At 37.2% G+C, this 16,549-nt stretch overlaps 1 protein-coding gene across 14 annotated transcripts in view; it reads left to right on the plus strand.

The window, feature by feature from the left end:
• The window catches only part of PTPRD (protein tyrosine phosphatase receptor type D), a 2,106,329-nt gene that overhangs the window by 1,879,397 nt on the left and 210,383 nt on the right, over nucleotides 1–16,549 (plus strand). For all 14 annotated transcript variants that reach the window (XM_059724729.1, XM_059724732.1, XM_059724733.1 and 11 more), the window contains 2 exons: nucleotides 11,944–12,132; nucleotides 15,784–15,894. In XM_059724729.1, coding sequence (XP_059580712.1) covers nucleotides 11,944–12,132; nucleotides 15,784–15,894 — 300 coding nt within the window. The remainder of the gene's footprint in view (nucleotides 1–11,943; nucleotides 12,133–15,783; nucleotides 15,895–16,549) is intronic.

The raw sequence follows: 16,549 nt of genomic DNA on the forward strand, positions 1-16,549 counted from the left end.
GCGTGCCCCTCATCCGACCTTGTGCTACCAGATGAGGATGTGTATTCCTCCTTGATATACAGCGCCACACCCCCCCCTTTCCTCCCTGTTCTATCCCTCCTGTATAGCCTATAGCCCTTGTTATTCACCGCCCAGTCGTGCGTTGGGTCCCACCATGTTTCAGTGAGCCCCACTATGTCTGGGTTGTTGTTAGCTAGCAGGAGGGTGAGTTCCTCCTGCTTGTTCCCCATACTATAAGTATTAATGTAGAGGCATTTGAGGCCTCCTGAAGATGCATACACTGGCCCCCTAATCGCAGTACTACCTGGGCCCCTGTTGCTTACCTGGGTATTTTTTCTGCTCGTCGTCGGTCTAGACTGGGCTGTTCTTGTGGGTGACACTTGGTTTAGTGGTCCAAGGCTTCCTTCACTCTCGTCTTCCCCTTCCCCTGATGAGCCTACTTTAAAGCCTGCCGGAGGAGATCAGTCAACCTAGAAGTTTCTGCAATGACTGGTGTGTGTGTGTGTCTCAGTGTGTGTGCGTTTTCATTCTCCTTTATGTAAATTTATGTGATTACGAACAGAAATATTTTTCCATCAGTCTGTGAGTTTCACATTAGATAGATGTTTATTGGTGTCTACTGATGAAAATCGGATCCTGCCAAGCCTAATTGTTTATTTGATTTGCCTAAGTATGAACATGGTTTAGTTATCATGGGAATGCACAGTCTACCTGCTTTTAAGTGCTTTTAAGTGTCTACCTTATAAGTAAAAATATGAATATTAATAATGGGTAAAATACAAGGAAAAACAACTGGCCTCCATTCTGATCACGGTGGTTATTACAAGAGCTCTTTTTATGTGACCTTTTCTTAAAATATAATGAAAAGTATTTGGTATACTTAATAGTAGAAAATTTGACGGTTGTGCTCTTTATATGGCACCATAACAATGTATCTAGTGTGAAAATCAAAGTTTGCAATTAAGGCTCTGCTTATTGCTCTACTACTACTACTATTATATGAGAATTGTAGAACTGCAGGTACCAGTATGCTAAAAATATAGGTTAGAGTAAACATGTGTTTCCTAATCCTCATTCTTGGCAAGCCCCATTTTAACCCTGATTTTATATAATCCTAATCCTAACACTGTCTGGAATCCAGACCTCAAATTGGAAGTGGTAAACAGGGAAATTCAAATCCTTCTCCTCCTTTGCCCTACTCTTTCCCATTATTCTATCAAGAAAAATACATTTGAGCCAAAAGATACTCATATATTTGTATTTTCATGGAATTCATAGAAATGTATAGCATTCAGTGTCCTGAATCTTTTGACATATGTGATGCTTATGTATGTAAAGACATGCTACTGTGCATTTAAAAAGATTTTTTTTTCATTGTCAGAACTATTACTTCTCTTAGTGAGATAATATCAGCACCCTAGTCAACTGAGGTACTCAAGTTGGATCCCACAAGAGATGGGGGGAGTTGACAGGCTGTTTTCTACAAGAGCCCAAGGACTCTGAAACACATTTGTCTGAAACAGTCCAAATTTGATGAACTCCCAAAAGGTATCCATTTGGAGAGGGCTGGTATATGTATGAGAGAAGAGGGTCTTTGACCAAGACTTTGTTTGCTGAGTAGCTCAAGTGACATAGGTTAGGTTTCAAATCAGCTAACTGTTTGTTTATATAGGTACACATAATATTGGCTGAATCTGATTCTCCAAGTTAAATGCAAGCAAATATCTGATAGAATCCTTTGGAAACCGGAATAAACTCTACATGCAGCCACTTCATTTGCATATTTTCTCCTCTGGGCAAATAAACACAGTTCTCTTTCTTCTAACTAGTGAGCAAAATAAATCACCAGATTTTCAGACCTTCATAGAAAAACATACATGATAGGCAATGCTGCACTACACTACCATGTACTACTATTACAAAGCTTGTCTGTGGCTTGGATGCAAATGTAATGTCAAGCCCTTATTATGAAAAAAAAAAAAAAAAGCAGACTTTAAACTAAATCAGTTCCTCCAGTTCCTAATCTTGTAGTTTAGTTCTTGTGAAAAGAGACCTGTTGGCTTTGGTCAACCAAGTCACACAAGGAAGGGCTTGTAAAGTGGGACATAGTTTTAGACCTATTTTGCAAACAGTGAGAATGTGTAAGATAGAGTCCAAGTTTCCTTTCATGTATGTTATTCTTTACTAAAATTACCGAATTCAGAACTATACTAAATAAATGCATGTGTTAAACCAGAGGACTTATTTAACGCTAAATACTAGGGGTGTGTGAAATGGGCCATTTTCGATTCAGATTCGGCCTGAATCAGGGACAGTGATTTGATTCGTTGATTCAGATCACTGTCCCAATTCGATTCGGCCGAATCTGAATCTGAAGATTCGGTGCTGATTAGGAGAATCAGCGATTTGGCCATAGACACAACTTTAAATGTTTTTTCTATATACCTCGAGGTACCAGGCATGACTTGTGAATGCTGCAGTGGTGGGGTGGATGGAGTGTCCCACAGGAGTGCGGGGGGGACCCCCTGCATGCTCGGCAGCGAACCCGGAAGTGGACTGGAAATGCTTCAGGTCCACTTTCAGGTTTGCTGCTGAGTGCGCTGGGAACCCCCCCATACTCCTGTGAGATGTTCTATCTGCCCCACCATCTCAACATTCATGAGCTGCCTGGTACCTTGAGGTATGTAGACTAATCATTTAAAGCTGTGTCTATGGCCGAATCATCAAATCTCTCCAAAATGATTTGGAGGGTTCCGATTCAATTCGGAGAGATTAAAGGTTCTCCTGATTCGATTTGGATTTGGAGATTTGGCTACCGAATCAGGCCAAATCAAATCAGCGACTGAAGCTTCACACAGTCCTACTAAATAATCATAACAATGAATACTAACTGAATTAATGCAATGTGAAATTGCAGCTTCCACATTCATACAAATGATACTATGGTCCAAGTGGTTCTATGTTCTGTTATATAGACATTACTTTGCAATTTGCAGGGAATTGCATACAATGCTACTAAACAGGTTTGTTTTATTTTCCACTGGAAGTGCTTTACTCACCCGCTTAACATGCTAAGAATATTTTTTAAATGTATGTTTCACATTGGTACACTCTATGGGCAGCTTTAATATGCTGAATAATCTTTGATGAGTTTCTTATCAGTATCCAGTTTTCTATTCTTGCATAGCATAATTAACTGAAATAGAAGAGAAATCTTTAGGGACACGTGTTCCTTGTAACTGTTTACAATAGATATCTACATCTATTTTGCAAAAAAAGCTTTTACTCTCGCTGACTAAGTTACACCATCACTAAGGCCAGGTACAAACATTACACTTTTACCAGTATAAGCGATTGGAAACTGGTCTATATCTGGAACAACAAAAGTTTGGTACTCAAAACTTGTCTATACCCATAACAGAACAGAAGTTTGGGACATGTAGACTGGTTTAAAAATGGCGGAACCCAGGCTAAGATTTGGCCTCTGCTTCCACCACCAAAGAGGGAATGTATTCTGTTCACTGCCGCATAACTTAGATCTATTCCGCCTCAGGCTTTTTGAATGTCTGTACCTAGCCAATGTAAGCATATCCATCTGCAGATAATAGCTTTGAACAGAGGACCCTGGGATAAGAATTCATTGTGTGTTCATAATTATTTTTTTGGCAAAATGTTACTTTGTACAATATTTCAATAGAAATAACATTTATTAACTGGCAATTTTCTGATGCTGTATATGATTTAAATCCAACTTAGGGTGGTCTTTTATATATAATTAGAAATTGCTTTGTTTGTATTTTTAAAAGTTCATTCATATGCATAGTTCTTCAATAAGTATCCAGAATACTAAGTTTGCCTAAAAATGTTGATTTGGCTTTTATTTTTTTCTCTTTTATTTTAGTGTTTTCAATCCTGTATTCAGTTCAGTTGTGGGAAGAATGATTTTGAATAATACGGTCATGATGTCAAAACAGTGCAAATTATATGCTGCTGCCATCTGGAATAGTGAAAATAAAAGCTTTATTTACACTGTTCTTTGAAATAATAAACTTTATTGCAGCAGTTTATCTTCAATATCTGCAGTGTATAAGGGGAATACTCCATGTGTCGTGAATGTGCCTTTTTTATTCCAGTAGCTAGAGAATGATTTTAAAAATTGCCAGTGGCAAAGCTATGAGAGAACCTTGAAATAAATTCTTTTTACTGAATATAATGGAAAATCACCTTCCCTTCCCACAGAGACACACCAGGAAGTTCTTTCAAAAACAATAATTTTCTCCAATCTGAATCTTTTTTTATCTGATATCAGGTTACATAGACTTAAATTGGGGATAAATAAGGACACCACAACTTGTTTTGGGTATTTTCAGTTTTATTTTATATCTCTAGCATATTGATATGGTTGTGGAAACATTCAGTGGCATTCTCACTTCTTAGTTACATCTGTGAGACAAAAGGCATCCTCCAGTGCAATAAGAGGAGAATTTAGCCCAAAGATTTCCAACACTTACCACTTTTTAAAGACAGCCATCTTACATGCGAGTCAGCCAGTGATTCAAAAGTGACTTTGCACTCAGAATTCAGATGCTAGTAGAATTCACTAAACGAAAACTTCCAGAACTTTATTTATCACATCCTCTCTACCACAAGTGTTGGGACATGTTTCAGTGTTTCTAACCAAAATGCTTTCCAGTACTGCTTCAATGAGGCCACAGAAAACAAATCAGTGATGCTAGAAAACTTAATCTGGAGCCAGATTTCAAAGTATTTAAGGTGTAGGTGGCTATCTGGTGGGGTTTTCAAAAGAACCTAGGCACAAACCTTACTGTAGGTAAAAGGAGCTTAGGCCCTTTTGAAAAATCCAATAGGTGTCTTTTGCATCTTCAGGTGCCTAAATAAAAAGTCTTGCCCTGCGTTTCCTGCATACACACATATACATGCATAACCCTTTTCTGAGAGAGGGTTTGTAAGCATACTGCATCTAGTAATTAATTTTGATTAGGCTTGAAGAAGCACTTTTTCGTGTTGGTATATTTGCTATCTCAAAGTAATCCACATAATATGTGTATTTATTAATATTCAAATGGAATTGTTCTAATAAATACACCTGTATTGACATAGTACTTCCCAAACCTTACTGTATTAAATAAATAAAAACAGTGTGCATTCTATAATAAAACTCCTCATAAAAGCTTCAGATAATCAGAAATAGGAAAGGTCTGATACAGAAAAGATTGGTGAGGAAGAAATTATAAGTCTGGGCTTAAGGTGTAAATAAAAGAAAGACTTTGAAGAAAAAGTTTGCAAATGATTTAAAAGTAGGGAAGAATGGGCATGTCTACACATCAACCTATGTTGCTGAAGCAGCGTACTACATCGCCATACAACATACTACAGTGATGTGGCTATCACATGAGTCTGCACATTACTGGCAGCTACTTTGCCTTAGTGGCACACTCCCCCTTTTTAGTGGACCACTATGGTGAAGTAGCAGCTAAAATGAACCTGTAAGAATATCGCTGTAGGGTGATACATAGATGCAGCCAATGATGCTTATAAGAGTTTCAAGCAGGAGTAGTTTCCATACAGTAAAGCCCGGTGTTCAGTAAGTTAAATTAATCTTTCCTGATTTGCAGAATGTGGACAATCTTTTTCTTTTTATGGAACTTCTGCACCATACATCAGTTGAGTTCTCTATTACACTGTGCAGCTATTAACCCCAAAGTACATCCTTAATACACGAACATGCACTTGACTTTGGATGGTAAATGGCAGATGATCTATTGTCCTTGAATGTGAGTTTATGAGCATCTTTGTTTTTGGTTATGGCTGTGAACAGACATTCATTTCTAGCAGTGGAAATCTCTTTCCACACAGTGTGTGGAGAATTCTACAATCAAGAGACTTGCTTCTTTTGACAGGAGTGGGGTATGATTCCTAGGATCCCCTCAATAGTCCTTACATAATTTGTGCTGGTACTTGTGATCATACCACTGTTCTTTTCTATAAAGCATCTGCTGCTTCTGAGAAGATGAGTTAATGACATAGGTTGGATCCTTACATGCCAAGATTGTAATAATTTTCCACCCTTCTGCAAGATGCAGCTGCTGCTGGAAAGACTAGTAAATTTTGCCTGTTGTGTTAAAATAGCAGAATTTTGATAGGGAATCCTAGTGAAAAGAGATACAGGATACTTTAGTAAATAACCTATACCTTTATCATGATGTAGAAGGTACAACAGAGTTCAAACATTAGGAATATATCCTTGCACTGGCCACTACCCACAATATGTTTATTGTAGGGAAAACAGGTGGGAAGAGGATTCATTAAAAACTTAAAGAAGTTCAAAGGAGAAGGAGATCAGATTTTCATCTCTGAGAAAAAATGTGACCTTTCATGTTGCTACAGTGTCAATGAAAACTTTATCTCAAGAGTAAATGTTGGTTGAGCAGATTAATATCATCTGGATTTGTACACACTGCTTCATGTATTTTGCATTTTTAAAAATATATACATGCTTACTTGGGTCTCCTCACCCTTCTCTGCTTCCTGCAAAGCTTATTTCTAGATGTGTGTGTTTCATGTTGTGTCTTCTAGCTCCATAGCTTTGTACAACAACTTCCAGACTTTGTAAAATATGATTATCCCAGTGAATGGGATGAAAAAATACCATCACTTTTGCTTTAAGGTGGAGTGAAAAAAAGAATTATGCTGTATAAGGCTTAAGTAAAAGCAGAATTAAACGTTTAGAGCCTGAATCTTCAATTCTTATACTAGTTTTCTTCCAATGTAATTTCACTGAAGTCTTGTCAATTCCTTGTATGCCTGCAGCCTCCAAAATTGAGGTTGCCATTTGTACTGTAATAGTGAATGCACTGCTTCTGAGATGTGAATGTGTAGGCCACATGGTTTTCCATGTGCATTGCTAAGAATGGAAGCAGCTGAGACCCTGACATCTTACAACACAAGTAGCAGCAGATGTAGAAATCCTAGTAAGCTTGTTTAGAGATTAACGGCAACCAGACCAATTGCACATATGAGGAATGGACCTTCAAAATAACTTGATCCTTTGCTGGTAAAGAGAATATGTAATATGAAACAATGCAAGACAGTTCCACATCATTCTCCCATGAGAGTTCACATCACAGGAAACAGTCTTTGAAGTTGCCTTGTTCAGTTCCTACATTCAGCTAAAAAATCATTTGTAGAACTCTGTCAGCAGCTGGAAATTATACTAGCACAATGCTGAAAGGCATTTTGTTAACTCCTGTTATGAAATACAGGGTCAAATACCTGCTTATATTATTAAGACAGTTAACATATTCAAAGAATGTGCTTTATCTAGATCTGTTTTATCTGCCATCCCAAACAAAATATGTATTACTTAAGTGACTCATTGAGCACAAGGACATAATAATCTGCCCTTTAATGGCCCCTCAAAATGACAGTGCCAAATGGCTTTGTGAAGGTCAAGTCTGATTTAAATTGTTGATGATTAGGAGCTAATTCAGTATGATTGAATATTAATATATGAAACAGTGGTATGTAAAAGCTTAATGAGCACGTTAATGAACAGCCTGAAATGTTTTTCTTTTTACCTCACGTAGATTTTTAAACTATTGATAATTTGTAATGGCATTTTTTTTCTTTTTTTTCCTCAAAAGTTTGTGCGGCTAAGAGAGTTGTTCATTGATTTGATTCTCAGGTCTATAGCACAGCATGTTTGATGATCTGTCAAACTTGTTGTCATCAAATTGCAAAGACAGTTTTATACAAATCACTAATAAATTTAGAGGGGAAAAAAGCAATTAACAACTTATAAATGACACCCCCTGAGATAAGCATTCCAATTAGAAATTTCATTATTTCCCCAGTCCGTTTTATGTTGAATATTGGGTTTTATTGCCAAATACCTGACAGCCAGATTGGAAACAAGCCACAACTGTCAAAGTATAACAGCTCTGGCTATTTGAATCTGTTACATTGTGATGTTTCTCATGAAAATTTAATGAAGAGAGTGTATTCAAAAAGGTTCTGTGCATAAGGGGGACGAATGGAATTTAATTACCCTTATTAAAAATACGAAAGAAAAGCTCTTTACATACTCCATCCTATTAGCATGCAAGATAGATTATCTTTGTTGTGCACTTGTGTATCTGAATAAGGGACTCTGGAGTGTTCTTCATGAGCCAAGAAGGAAAGAAAGGTCATACAAATGCATTAGAGTGCTTTCTGCATGGCACAAGTCAAACCTTGTCAGTTATTCCCAAGGTAAAGGATTCACAACTTATAAATGGTTATTACATTTAGATTTCTTTCGTAAGAGCCTATAGTGAGTGGCCCAACACTGCAAGCCTTTGACACTTGCTGCTGATTGGTGGAGATATTTGCTCTGAAGAAAGATGCAAACTTGCCACAGAATTGTGACTACTGTATCAAAGCAGTATTTATGTGTGTTCACGTTGCAAGTGATTAAGTCACCTTAGGGAGACAGCAGTCGCTAGGGAATGCAAAGATTTGTCAGGCTTTCAAGAATTGCCTGATAAAAGTTTTTCAAAAGGGTCTGAAAGCTATACTGAAAGAACTTGAAAAGATCACACCATTTCTGTGCAAAGAAAGTAATGTAGTTGACATTGGATAATTCCTAGTAAATTATTTTTATCCTTTAAAGAATTACATGTCGATAACTGCCAAGCAAGACATTTAGTAATAAAGCCTGCATTACACAGTATCTATTGATCCCCCTTTGTTTTACTGTTCTTTTTGAGGCAAAGTAAGAACAGCTATATAGCTGTAAAAACATCTATGGAGTCTTTATGGCAGTAAAGAACAACTTGGTTTAATTCAAATAGGTAATTATTTCTAGGACAGCTCAATTTGTCAAATGTTGCCTGCCCCTTCCAGTGTTACTTCCTAGGCCATCAGGCATTTACTAACCTGTGTTTGTCTGCAGTTTCCAGTTGAGGTTTGTTTACAAAAGAACCCAGGGAAGTTGCACATTTCCTCTTCTAACTACCTTCAAAAATCCTTGTGTAAAAAAATTAATTCTTGCATACTATGATCTTCTCAGTTGAAGATATTTTCCTCATTTGAAATTCACCTCCATACAGAGGGCTAAGGCCAACATGGCCACTGAAGTCCCGCTTAAGTCCTAGATCAGGGCCATTCTATAGGTTACCTTTAAATCATCATAAAAGTACTTAAAAATCACCCATTAAAGGGTATTAACCCATCACAAGTACCTTCTACACATTTTAAAGAATCAGACTTCCCCAGGCTTTCTGGTCTCGCTGAAACTGACATGGCAGCTCCACATTGAAAGAACAAGGTGATCAGGAATAGCCAACATGGATTCACCAAGAACAAGGCATGCCTGATCAACCTTATTTTCTTCTATGATAAAGTGACAGGTTCTGTGGATGCAGGGAAGAAATGGAAGTAATATTTCTTGACTTTAGCAAGGCTTTTGACATGGTCTGTCATGACATTTTCAATAACAAGCTAAGGAAATACACACTAGATGAAAGTACTGTAAGATGGAAACATGCCTTGCTAGATCATTGTACTCAACAAGTACTCATCAATGATTTAATGCCTAGCTGGGAAAAAATATGAAGGGTTGCACAGGGGTCTGTCCTAGTATTGTTTAATGTCATTTGGATGGTGGGTTCAAGTGCATTTTTAGCAAATTTCTGGATGACACCAAGCTGGATGGAGTTGCAGAAACTCTGATGGGTAGATCTAGAATCCAGAATGATCTAACTAGACTGGAGAAATGGTCCACAATCAACCAGTTGATTAAAAAAGGACATGTGAAAAGTCCTGCAATTGAGATGGTATAATTGTATGCATAAATATGGACTGCTGAATAATTGGGTAGGGTGTGGTAGTGCAGAGAAGGGACTAAGGGTTACAGTGGTATAAGCTGAGTATGAGCCAACAGTTTGTTGTTGTTGCAAAAAAAAAGCCAACAATGTTCTGGATTATATTAATAGTAGTGCCAATTGAAAATCAAGGAAAATGATTCTTCCAGTCTAATCATCAGCTGTGAGGCCTCACATGGAGTACAGTGTCCACATTTGGGCCCAACGCTTCAAGAAAGACGTGGACTGTTTGGAAGGAGTCCAGCACAGAGCAACAGAAATGATCAAAGGCTTGGAAGGCAAGACTTATGAGAAAAGGCTGCACAAGTTAGTGTTTTTCAGCCTGAAGAAGACAAGACTGGGCACATCTACATGAGACGTTTAATGTAGAGTTGACACATTAAATGTTTTGGCATCTACATATGCAGGGCAATTAGGCTGGAGTAAACTAATAAACTCCACATCAGCAGAGTACGTGTAAATACAGAGTATAAGATGTTTAATCACGTGTCTTTAAATACAAGTACTATCCTGCTTAGGAGTTTTTTTACTCTGCAGCAGTGCACATGTAGATTCTGGAGGGACTGGCTGGAGCACAAGGGTGCTTCAGTTTGGGGGCTGCCTGCTGCTGCAGCACCTTCATGCCCCAGTCAGTCTCTCCACAGCATGTTGAGCTCAGGGGCAGCAGCCCCTGGCTGGCAGGTTGATGCTCCTGGGGCTGCTTCCCCTGCCAGTCAAGGTTCCTCCACCCTGGTTCAATGTTCTCTGTCCTGGCACCCATTCAAACAGCACACCTGGGAGCAATAAATTCCATAGCAATAAACTCTAGAGTTTATTGCTTCACATTGGTAACACATATAGACGTGCCCACTGAGGGAGGATTTAGTAATAGTCTTCAAATACCTGAAAGATGATTACAGAGAGGGTGGAGATGTGTTTTTCTCCGTGACCATAAAAGACAGGACTAGAAGAGCTGGCCACAAGCTTCATCAGTGGAAATTTAATTTGGAGGTTAGGAGGAACTTTCTGACTAAGCATGGTCAGACAGGCATAGGAACAGGCTACCACTTGGAACATCATCCGATTTCTTTCTAGTTGTTTCAGTTATCAAGGTAATTTTGAACCATAATTCTGTTCTCAAAAGTGCCAGCTACTCTCTCCACCCTGATGTCATCCTCAGACAAGTGTATGCTCCACTGTCTACTCCATTCTCCTAGTAGTTAATGTGTACATGCCATTGAGGGACATAAAGGAAATATGCTGAGTTATTTGCTCAAGGTCAGTCACAAGGGGTGTGTCTACATGAGATTCTGTGTAGCTATAGCGATGAGCTACATTGCTGTAGTTCATTTCTACAGTAATGTAGTGTCAGTGGACACAAACCATGACACTGGTGCTACTGCCCAGTAGCATTGGAAACAACCCATGCGTCTCCGGCACTATGCAGTCACGGAATTACCGCACAGTCATTTAGTACTTGCCTAAGCAAGTAAAAACTGCAGCCCAGCGCATGTGTGGACATGCTCAGAATGTCTATGATGGAGCAGGTAGTTTAACCTCGTTGTCTCCTATCCCAGGATAATGCTCAAATTAGTAGATCATCCTTCTTTTAGGTGCTTATACTACCCTTGTTACATAAAAAAGCATTTTTTTTTTGTTTATTTCAACATTATAAAACGAAGACCTGCAAGATGAGTCATCAGTATGATCATGTACTGCCACTAATATTTAAAAAGCATACCCAGTATATAATGGCCAGATTCTCAGCTATGCCTAATTAATGTATCATGTAATTGATGTAAAATGGTTTATAAACTGCCTTTTATAGTCCCTCATTTTTAGGGTGACAGCCACTTGCATAGTACATTGGGAGGTCCTGTGGACTGTGCTGGCTTCAGTGGTCCCATGGAGCCACTGTACCATTGCTTCTCCAACCATTCATACCTTTGCTTACCTCAACTGACACATCTATGCAAAGCAGTTCATGATGTGGTTTTGACTCCATCAGTTCTATCTCTGAGATTTTTTTATATAAATAATGGAAATCATTGTATAAAATAAGACTGTGTTTCCTTTTCAGAGGATCAAATTCCTCGAGGTTTTCCTACCATTGACATGGGTCCACAATTGAAGGTGGTCGAACGTACTCGTACAGCCACAATGTTATGTGCAGCCAGCGGCAATCCTGATCCTGAAATAACTTGGTTCAAAGATTTCTTACCTGTGGACACAAGCAATAACAATGGACGCATCAAACAGTTACGATCAGGTAGGGTCTTGTTACTGTTTCCACTAACGCCCGGAGTTGTTCTCTCTCACCTTTTTATTTTTATTTTTTTTAATTTATAGGTAATAATTTCTCTTCCTCTTATCTTTTCTGTGTTACTGAGTGTGTTATCCATGTCTGTAATGTTGTCATAACCTTCTCCAGAGTCTGTCTCTCTGTGTTTTGCAGCTTCTGTTTACTCCGCATTGCTCACTGCTGTGACTGTATTTTTGATAATTTTTTCTTTACTGCTTTTCAGCAGTATTTGATGGATCCATTTTCTCCTCTTTCTTTCTTCTTTCATTTTAATTTTTTTTAACAAATTTATTTCAACATTGGACTTCATTCAGAACTTGCAAGGAGTGCCAATGGTTATATTCATCAAAATCAAATCTTTCATATTAGACACTAAAAATATTCAATAAAAATGTGTTTTGTGTTGTCTTTTCCACATTTGAACCCACCAAAGCTTAGCCAGTTTGGACACATCTTCTTTCTGCTCACTAATACATAAAACACAGTACTTTTTCCAGGTGTAAATGTTCCTTTAAAGGAAGTGGGGGGAAAAAAGTCCTTGGGTAGCTTATGAAAGGAGGGCTTTTTTCTGGTTGAGTATTTTTCCAACACATTTAGCCACAGTAGTGTGCGGCCACGCTAAAGCTTTCTGAATCCTACATTGTCTGGATCTACAGAAGCCTGCATTTGGTGTAGACTCCAGCTTTTGCTGCTCTCTCTCTTTGCCCGTTGCACTTTCCTAATAGTCCTTTCACCCTTCTCTCCCTCTCCCAGTTTATTCTTTTGTTCTTTTTAGATTTTAAAAAAAAATTAAAAAGGTAACTCTAAATTCATTAAGTTCTAAAGCTTATCCCTGAATAACATAAAGGGGATATAATAAGGCTTTTGCCTTGGCAATTGTAGTTATATTACTGTAGAATCTAAGTTGTTTAATCACCTGTCTTCCCAGAGTTCTCAGCTTTTGACCTGTCCTGTGATGTTAAATCGTCTTGTTAACTGACTCTTTGCTTGTTGTCAGCAGAACTGTGTAAATTAACCTTCTGTTAATGTAAATTAATTAATTTTTCACATGTGCCGTAGATTATTTAGTATATAAAGCTTTAACTGAAAACTGTGCCAAATTATAAGGAATATAATAATATTTTTATGCTGTCTTTCTTCTCTCCGTATTTAAATCTCCAGAATCTATTGGTAAGTGCTTAGTTCTGAAGCGCACTTCACCCCCACTAATTTCCATATCAGAATATTATTATTATTATTATATTATTATTATTATTCTTAAAATGCATGGCATGCATTTTACCGTCAGTGTAGTCACCAGAACTCTGTAGTGGCGCACACACACACACTTCCACAGAAACGTTATTGTAGCAATCATAGCAACGCTTATCTAGAAGAAATAATACACAAGTATCACATAGATGTAGTGCAGTAATGCCATAATCCAACCTAAACTACTGTGTTTGTTTCCAGATAGCCTTCAGTGTATCCTCTCTCTCTTTATATATATATATAATGTATATATATATATATATATATACACACACACATATATATATATAGAAAAATTATATATAAACACTTAAATAAAATATCCAATATTTTCCTAAACTATGTAATAAATACATTCTTGTGAAGTTTTTCATTAAGAATTTGAGGCATATGGGATATATTTCTAACCCTATATAATCAAGCACCTAAGAACTCAGATGCTAGTCTGAGAATGGCAATGCTGCCATTTGTGGCTTTGCCCTTTGTGGTACAGTGCAACTTGCTTTTATAACCTAATAATACTATCTAATATATTCCTGTTTTAACAGTATAGTAATTCAAGTTTCTTTTAAGACCTTATTTAATTCTGTAAATCTAATTTGATTCTTCTTCCAAAGCCCTAGCCTCCTTCTTCTCGTACTAATGCTTCTTCTTTCTAATCTTATTTGCATTCATATTATCCACCCAGGTGGTACACCAATAAGAGGTAAGAGTGCTGAACTAACGTTCACAGAATGATCTTACTCATTCTTTCTGTCCTTTCATCCCTCTCATCTTTGTCCTGTTTTTTTTTTTAAAAAAAAAACAAAACACACACAGAAATGTCCATCACCTTTTTTTTCCTTTGTCCTGTTTGGTTATGATCAGTGATTCTCATGTTGTGGCCTTTCTTTCCACCCTTTACCCACCTTCTCCTTCCCTTTTTGTTTGTTCATTTTTAAAAAAAGATAATTTGTGATATGCTTCAAAGAAAGCATATCCAGGTCTTTTGGCCATAGCCCAGTCACAGCGTACCATTTGTCCCTCTTTTTTCTTTTTTTCTTCTACTTTTTTTCTTTTTTTGGTTTTTCTTCTTCTTCTACTTCTTCTTCTTCTTCTTCTTCTTCTTCTTCTTTTTTTCCTTTTTTTTTGTCCAACTGGAGCAAAAAAAAAAGATCATTTTTTTCTTCCTTAGCTGTTCTTGTCCTGGACCAAAGCCAAGATGGTCTGGAGAACAGTTGCAGACATGCAGAAGACAACATGGAATATCTTCTTTTTGTCTTTCTTTCACAAAGGGGTTTTGTTGTTCTTCAATTCTTTTTTCTTTTAACTTCATAAAATTGAAAATTATTCCCCCCCCAACAAAATTACAGCAGTGCTTTTTTTCCCTTATTGGTTTTTGTTTTATTTTTTTTCTTGGATTTACCTCCTCTCTGGATTTTTGGATCTTCTTATCTTCAGGCTTTGGAAATGAAAGGTTGATGACTCATTATTCTTGGTGGTATGTGGTATTGCTCGTTTTTGATACTTTGACAGAAATGTTCGCTGCTTTTGTAATTCTTGTTTTGTATTTTTCTTGGGTTTTGTGACACCACACTGCTAATCCCACTTGTGGATTTTGATGGGTGTCTTAGGGGGGGGCCCTCCAGTGGTCCTCAGCAGTGGTTGGTTAGTTCTTCCTTGTTGGCATAGACCATGCTTTTGAATTTTTTGTCTTCTAATTCAACTGCTCTTTGTTTTTCAGCAAACGTACTAAAAGATTGTAAGTTGTGGCAAACTGTCTTTGTTTTCTTACCAATCTGCATGTCTTAAAGGGAGTTTTGTTTCTTTAAGAGAATATTTTGATGATTATAAATGACTAATGCAGTTTCTTTTTTTTCACTCCAAGCAGCCTTTTTGTTCTTGCTGCACATTTTTGGCTTTCTTCAGCAGAAGACTTTCTTGAAACCTGTCCTGCTTTTTTGAGAGAACCACCTTTTGTGCTACTTTTGCTACAAAAACAAAACAAAAAAATTAAAAACAACAACAAAAATACAGTGACCCAACAACTTAATCTCTTTTGTTTTATTTAAAAGCCATACTTCCTTGAAGCAGTCTCACCCATCTTCATTTTAATGGTCTAGGAAAAAAAAGTATTGTTTAGAGAGGATTTTTGTTGCCAAATGCATATTGTTTTCCTCTGCTAGCACTGATGATGTGAAAAAAATAATCTCTGTTTTTTTCATCGCATCATTTCTGTCTGTGCACCTTAGCAAGAAAATGAACCGACGTTGAGTGGACCTTCGCATACAGGCTTTTCATATTGTTAAGCGGTATATTATTACACATTTTTTTTTAAAAAAACGTTCTCTGACCGTTTCTTTGGCAATGTATTTTATATTCATACAGGTGCCCTCCAAATCGAACTGAGTGAAGAATCTGACCAAGGCAAATATGAGTGTGTTGCAACCAACAGTGCGGGTACACGCTATTCCGCCCCTGCCAATCTATATGTCAGAGGTAGGAACGACATAACCCTGGCATCCAGTCTTCATTCAGGCACAGGGGGTGTTAACATATTCTCAGGATCTATGCAGTTACCACATTAATAAACAAAATGTCATGGTAAAAGTAACAGTAATGAAAAAATGTTTTGAAAGCTTAGAGGAAAGGGATTTTAGAAGCACTCTTGAATCCAAGTCTATCCTGAGTTAAGGTTTGTAAGTATATTTACATTTTACATATTAACTTCTATTTTTCCTGCATTGATTTAGATCTGTACTTCGCATTTTCTCTTTCTTTTTCTTTTGTATCTCTTCTGTTTTCTTGTAAAACTCCTGAGATGATTGCTTGGTGTGCTACTAATCAGCTCTGAGTGTAACTCCAAGGTACTAAGGTGTATGTCTAAATGACCTCTACTGCTGAATTACAAAGGAAAAACTTCTAACTTTAAAATAATATATGCAAAGCACAAATGTATTGCATTTTTTCTATTTCTTCGTTATATATATGTATATATATTAATGAAAGCCTTATTGGAAAAGTGTAATTCCTGCCATTGCTATAATGAACTGGCTGTACTTTAAAAAGAAATAACTGTCTATATGACAGCTTTAAATTATGCAGATATATTTTCAGTTGCATGTAAAGTAATATAAATGATATTTTTAATATA

The sequence above is a fragment of the Alligator mississippiensis genome, chromosome 3 (assembly GCF_030867095.1).
Source record: "Alligator mississippiensis isolate rAllMis1 chromosome 3, rAllMis1, whole genome shotgun sequence".
NCBI classification, from domain to species: domain Eukaryota; kingdom Metazoa; phylum Chordata; order Crocodylia; family Alligatoridae; genus Alligator; species Alligator mississippiensis.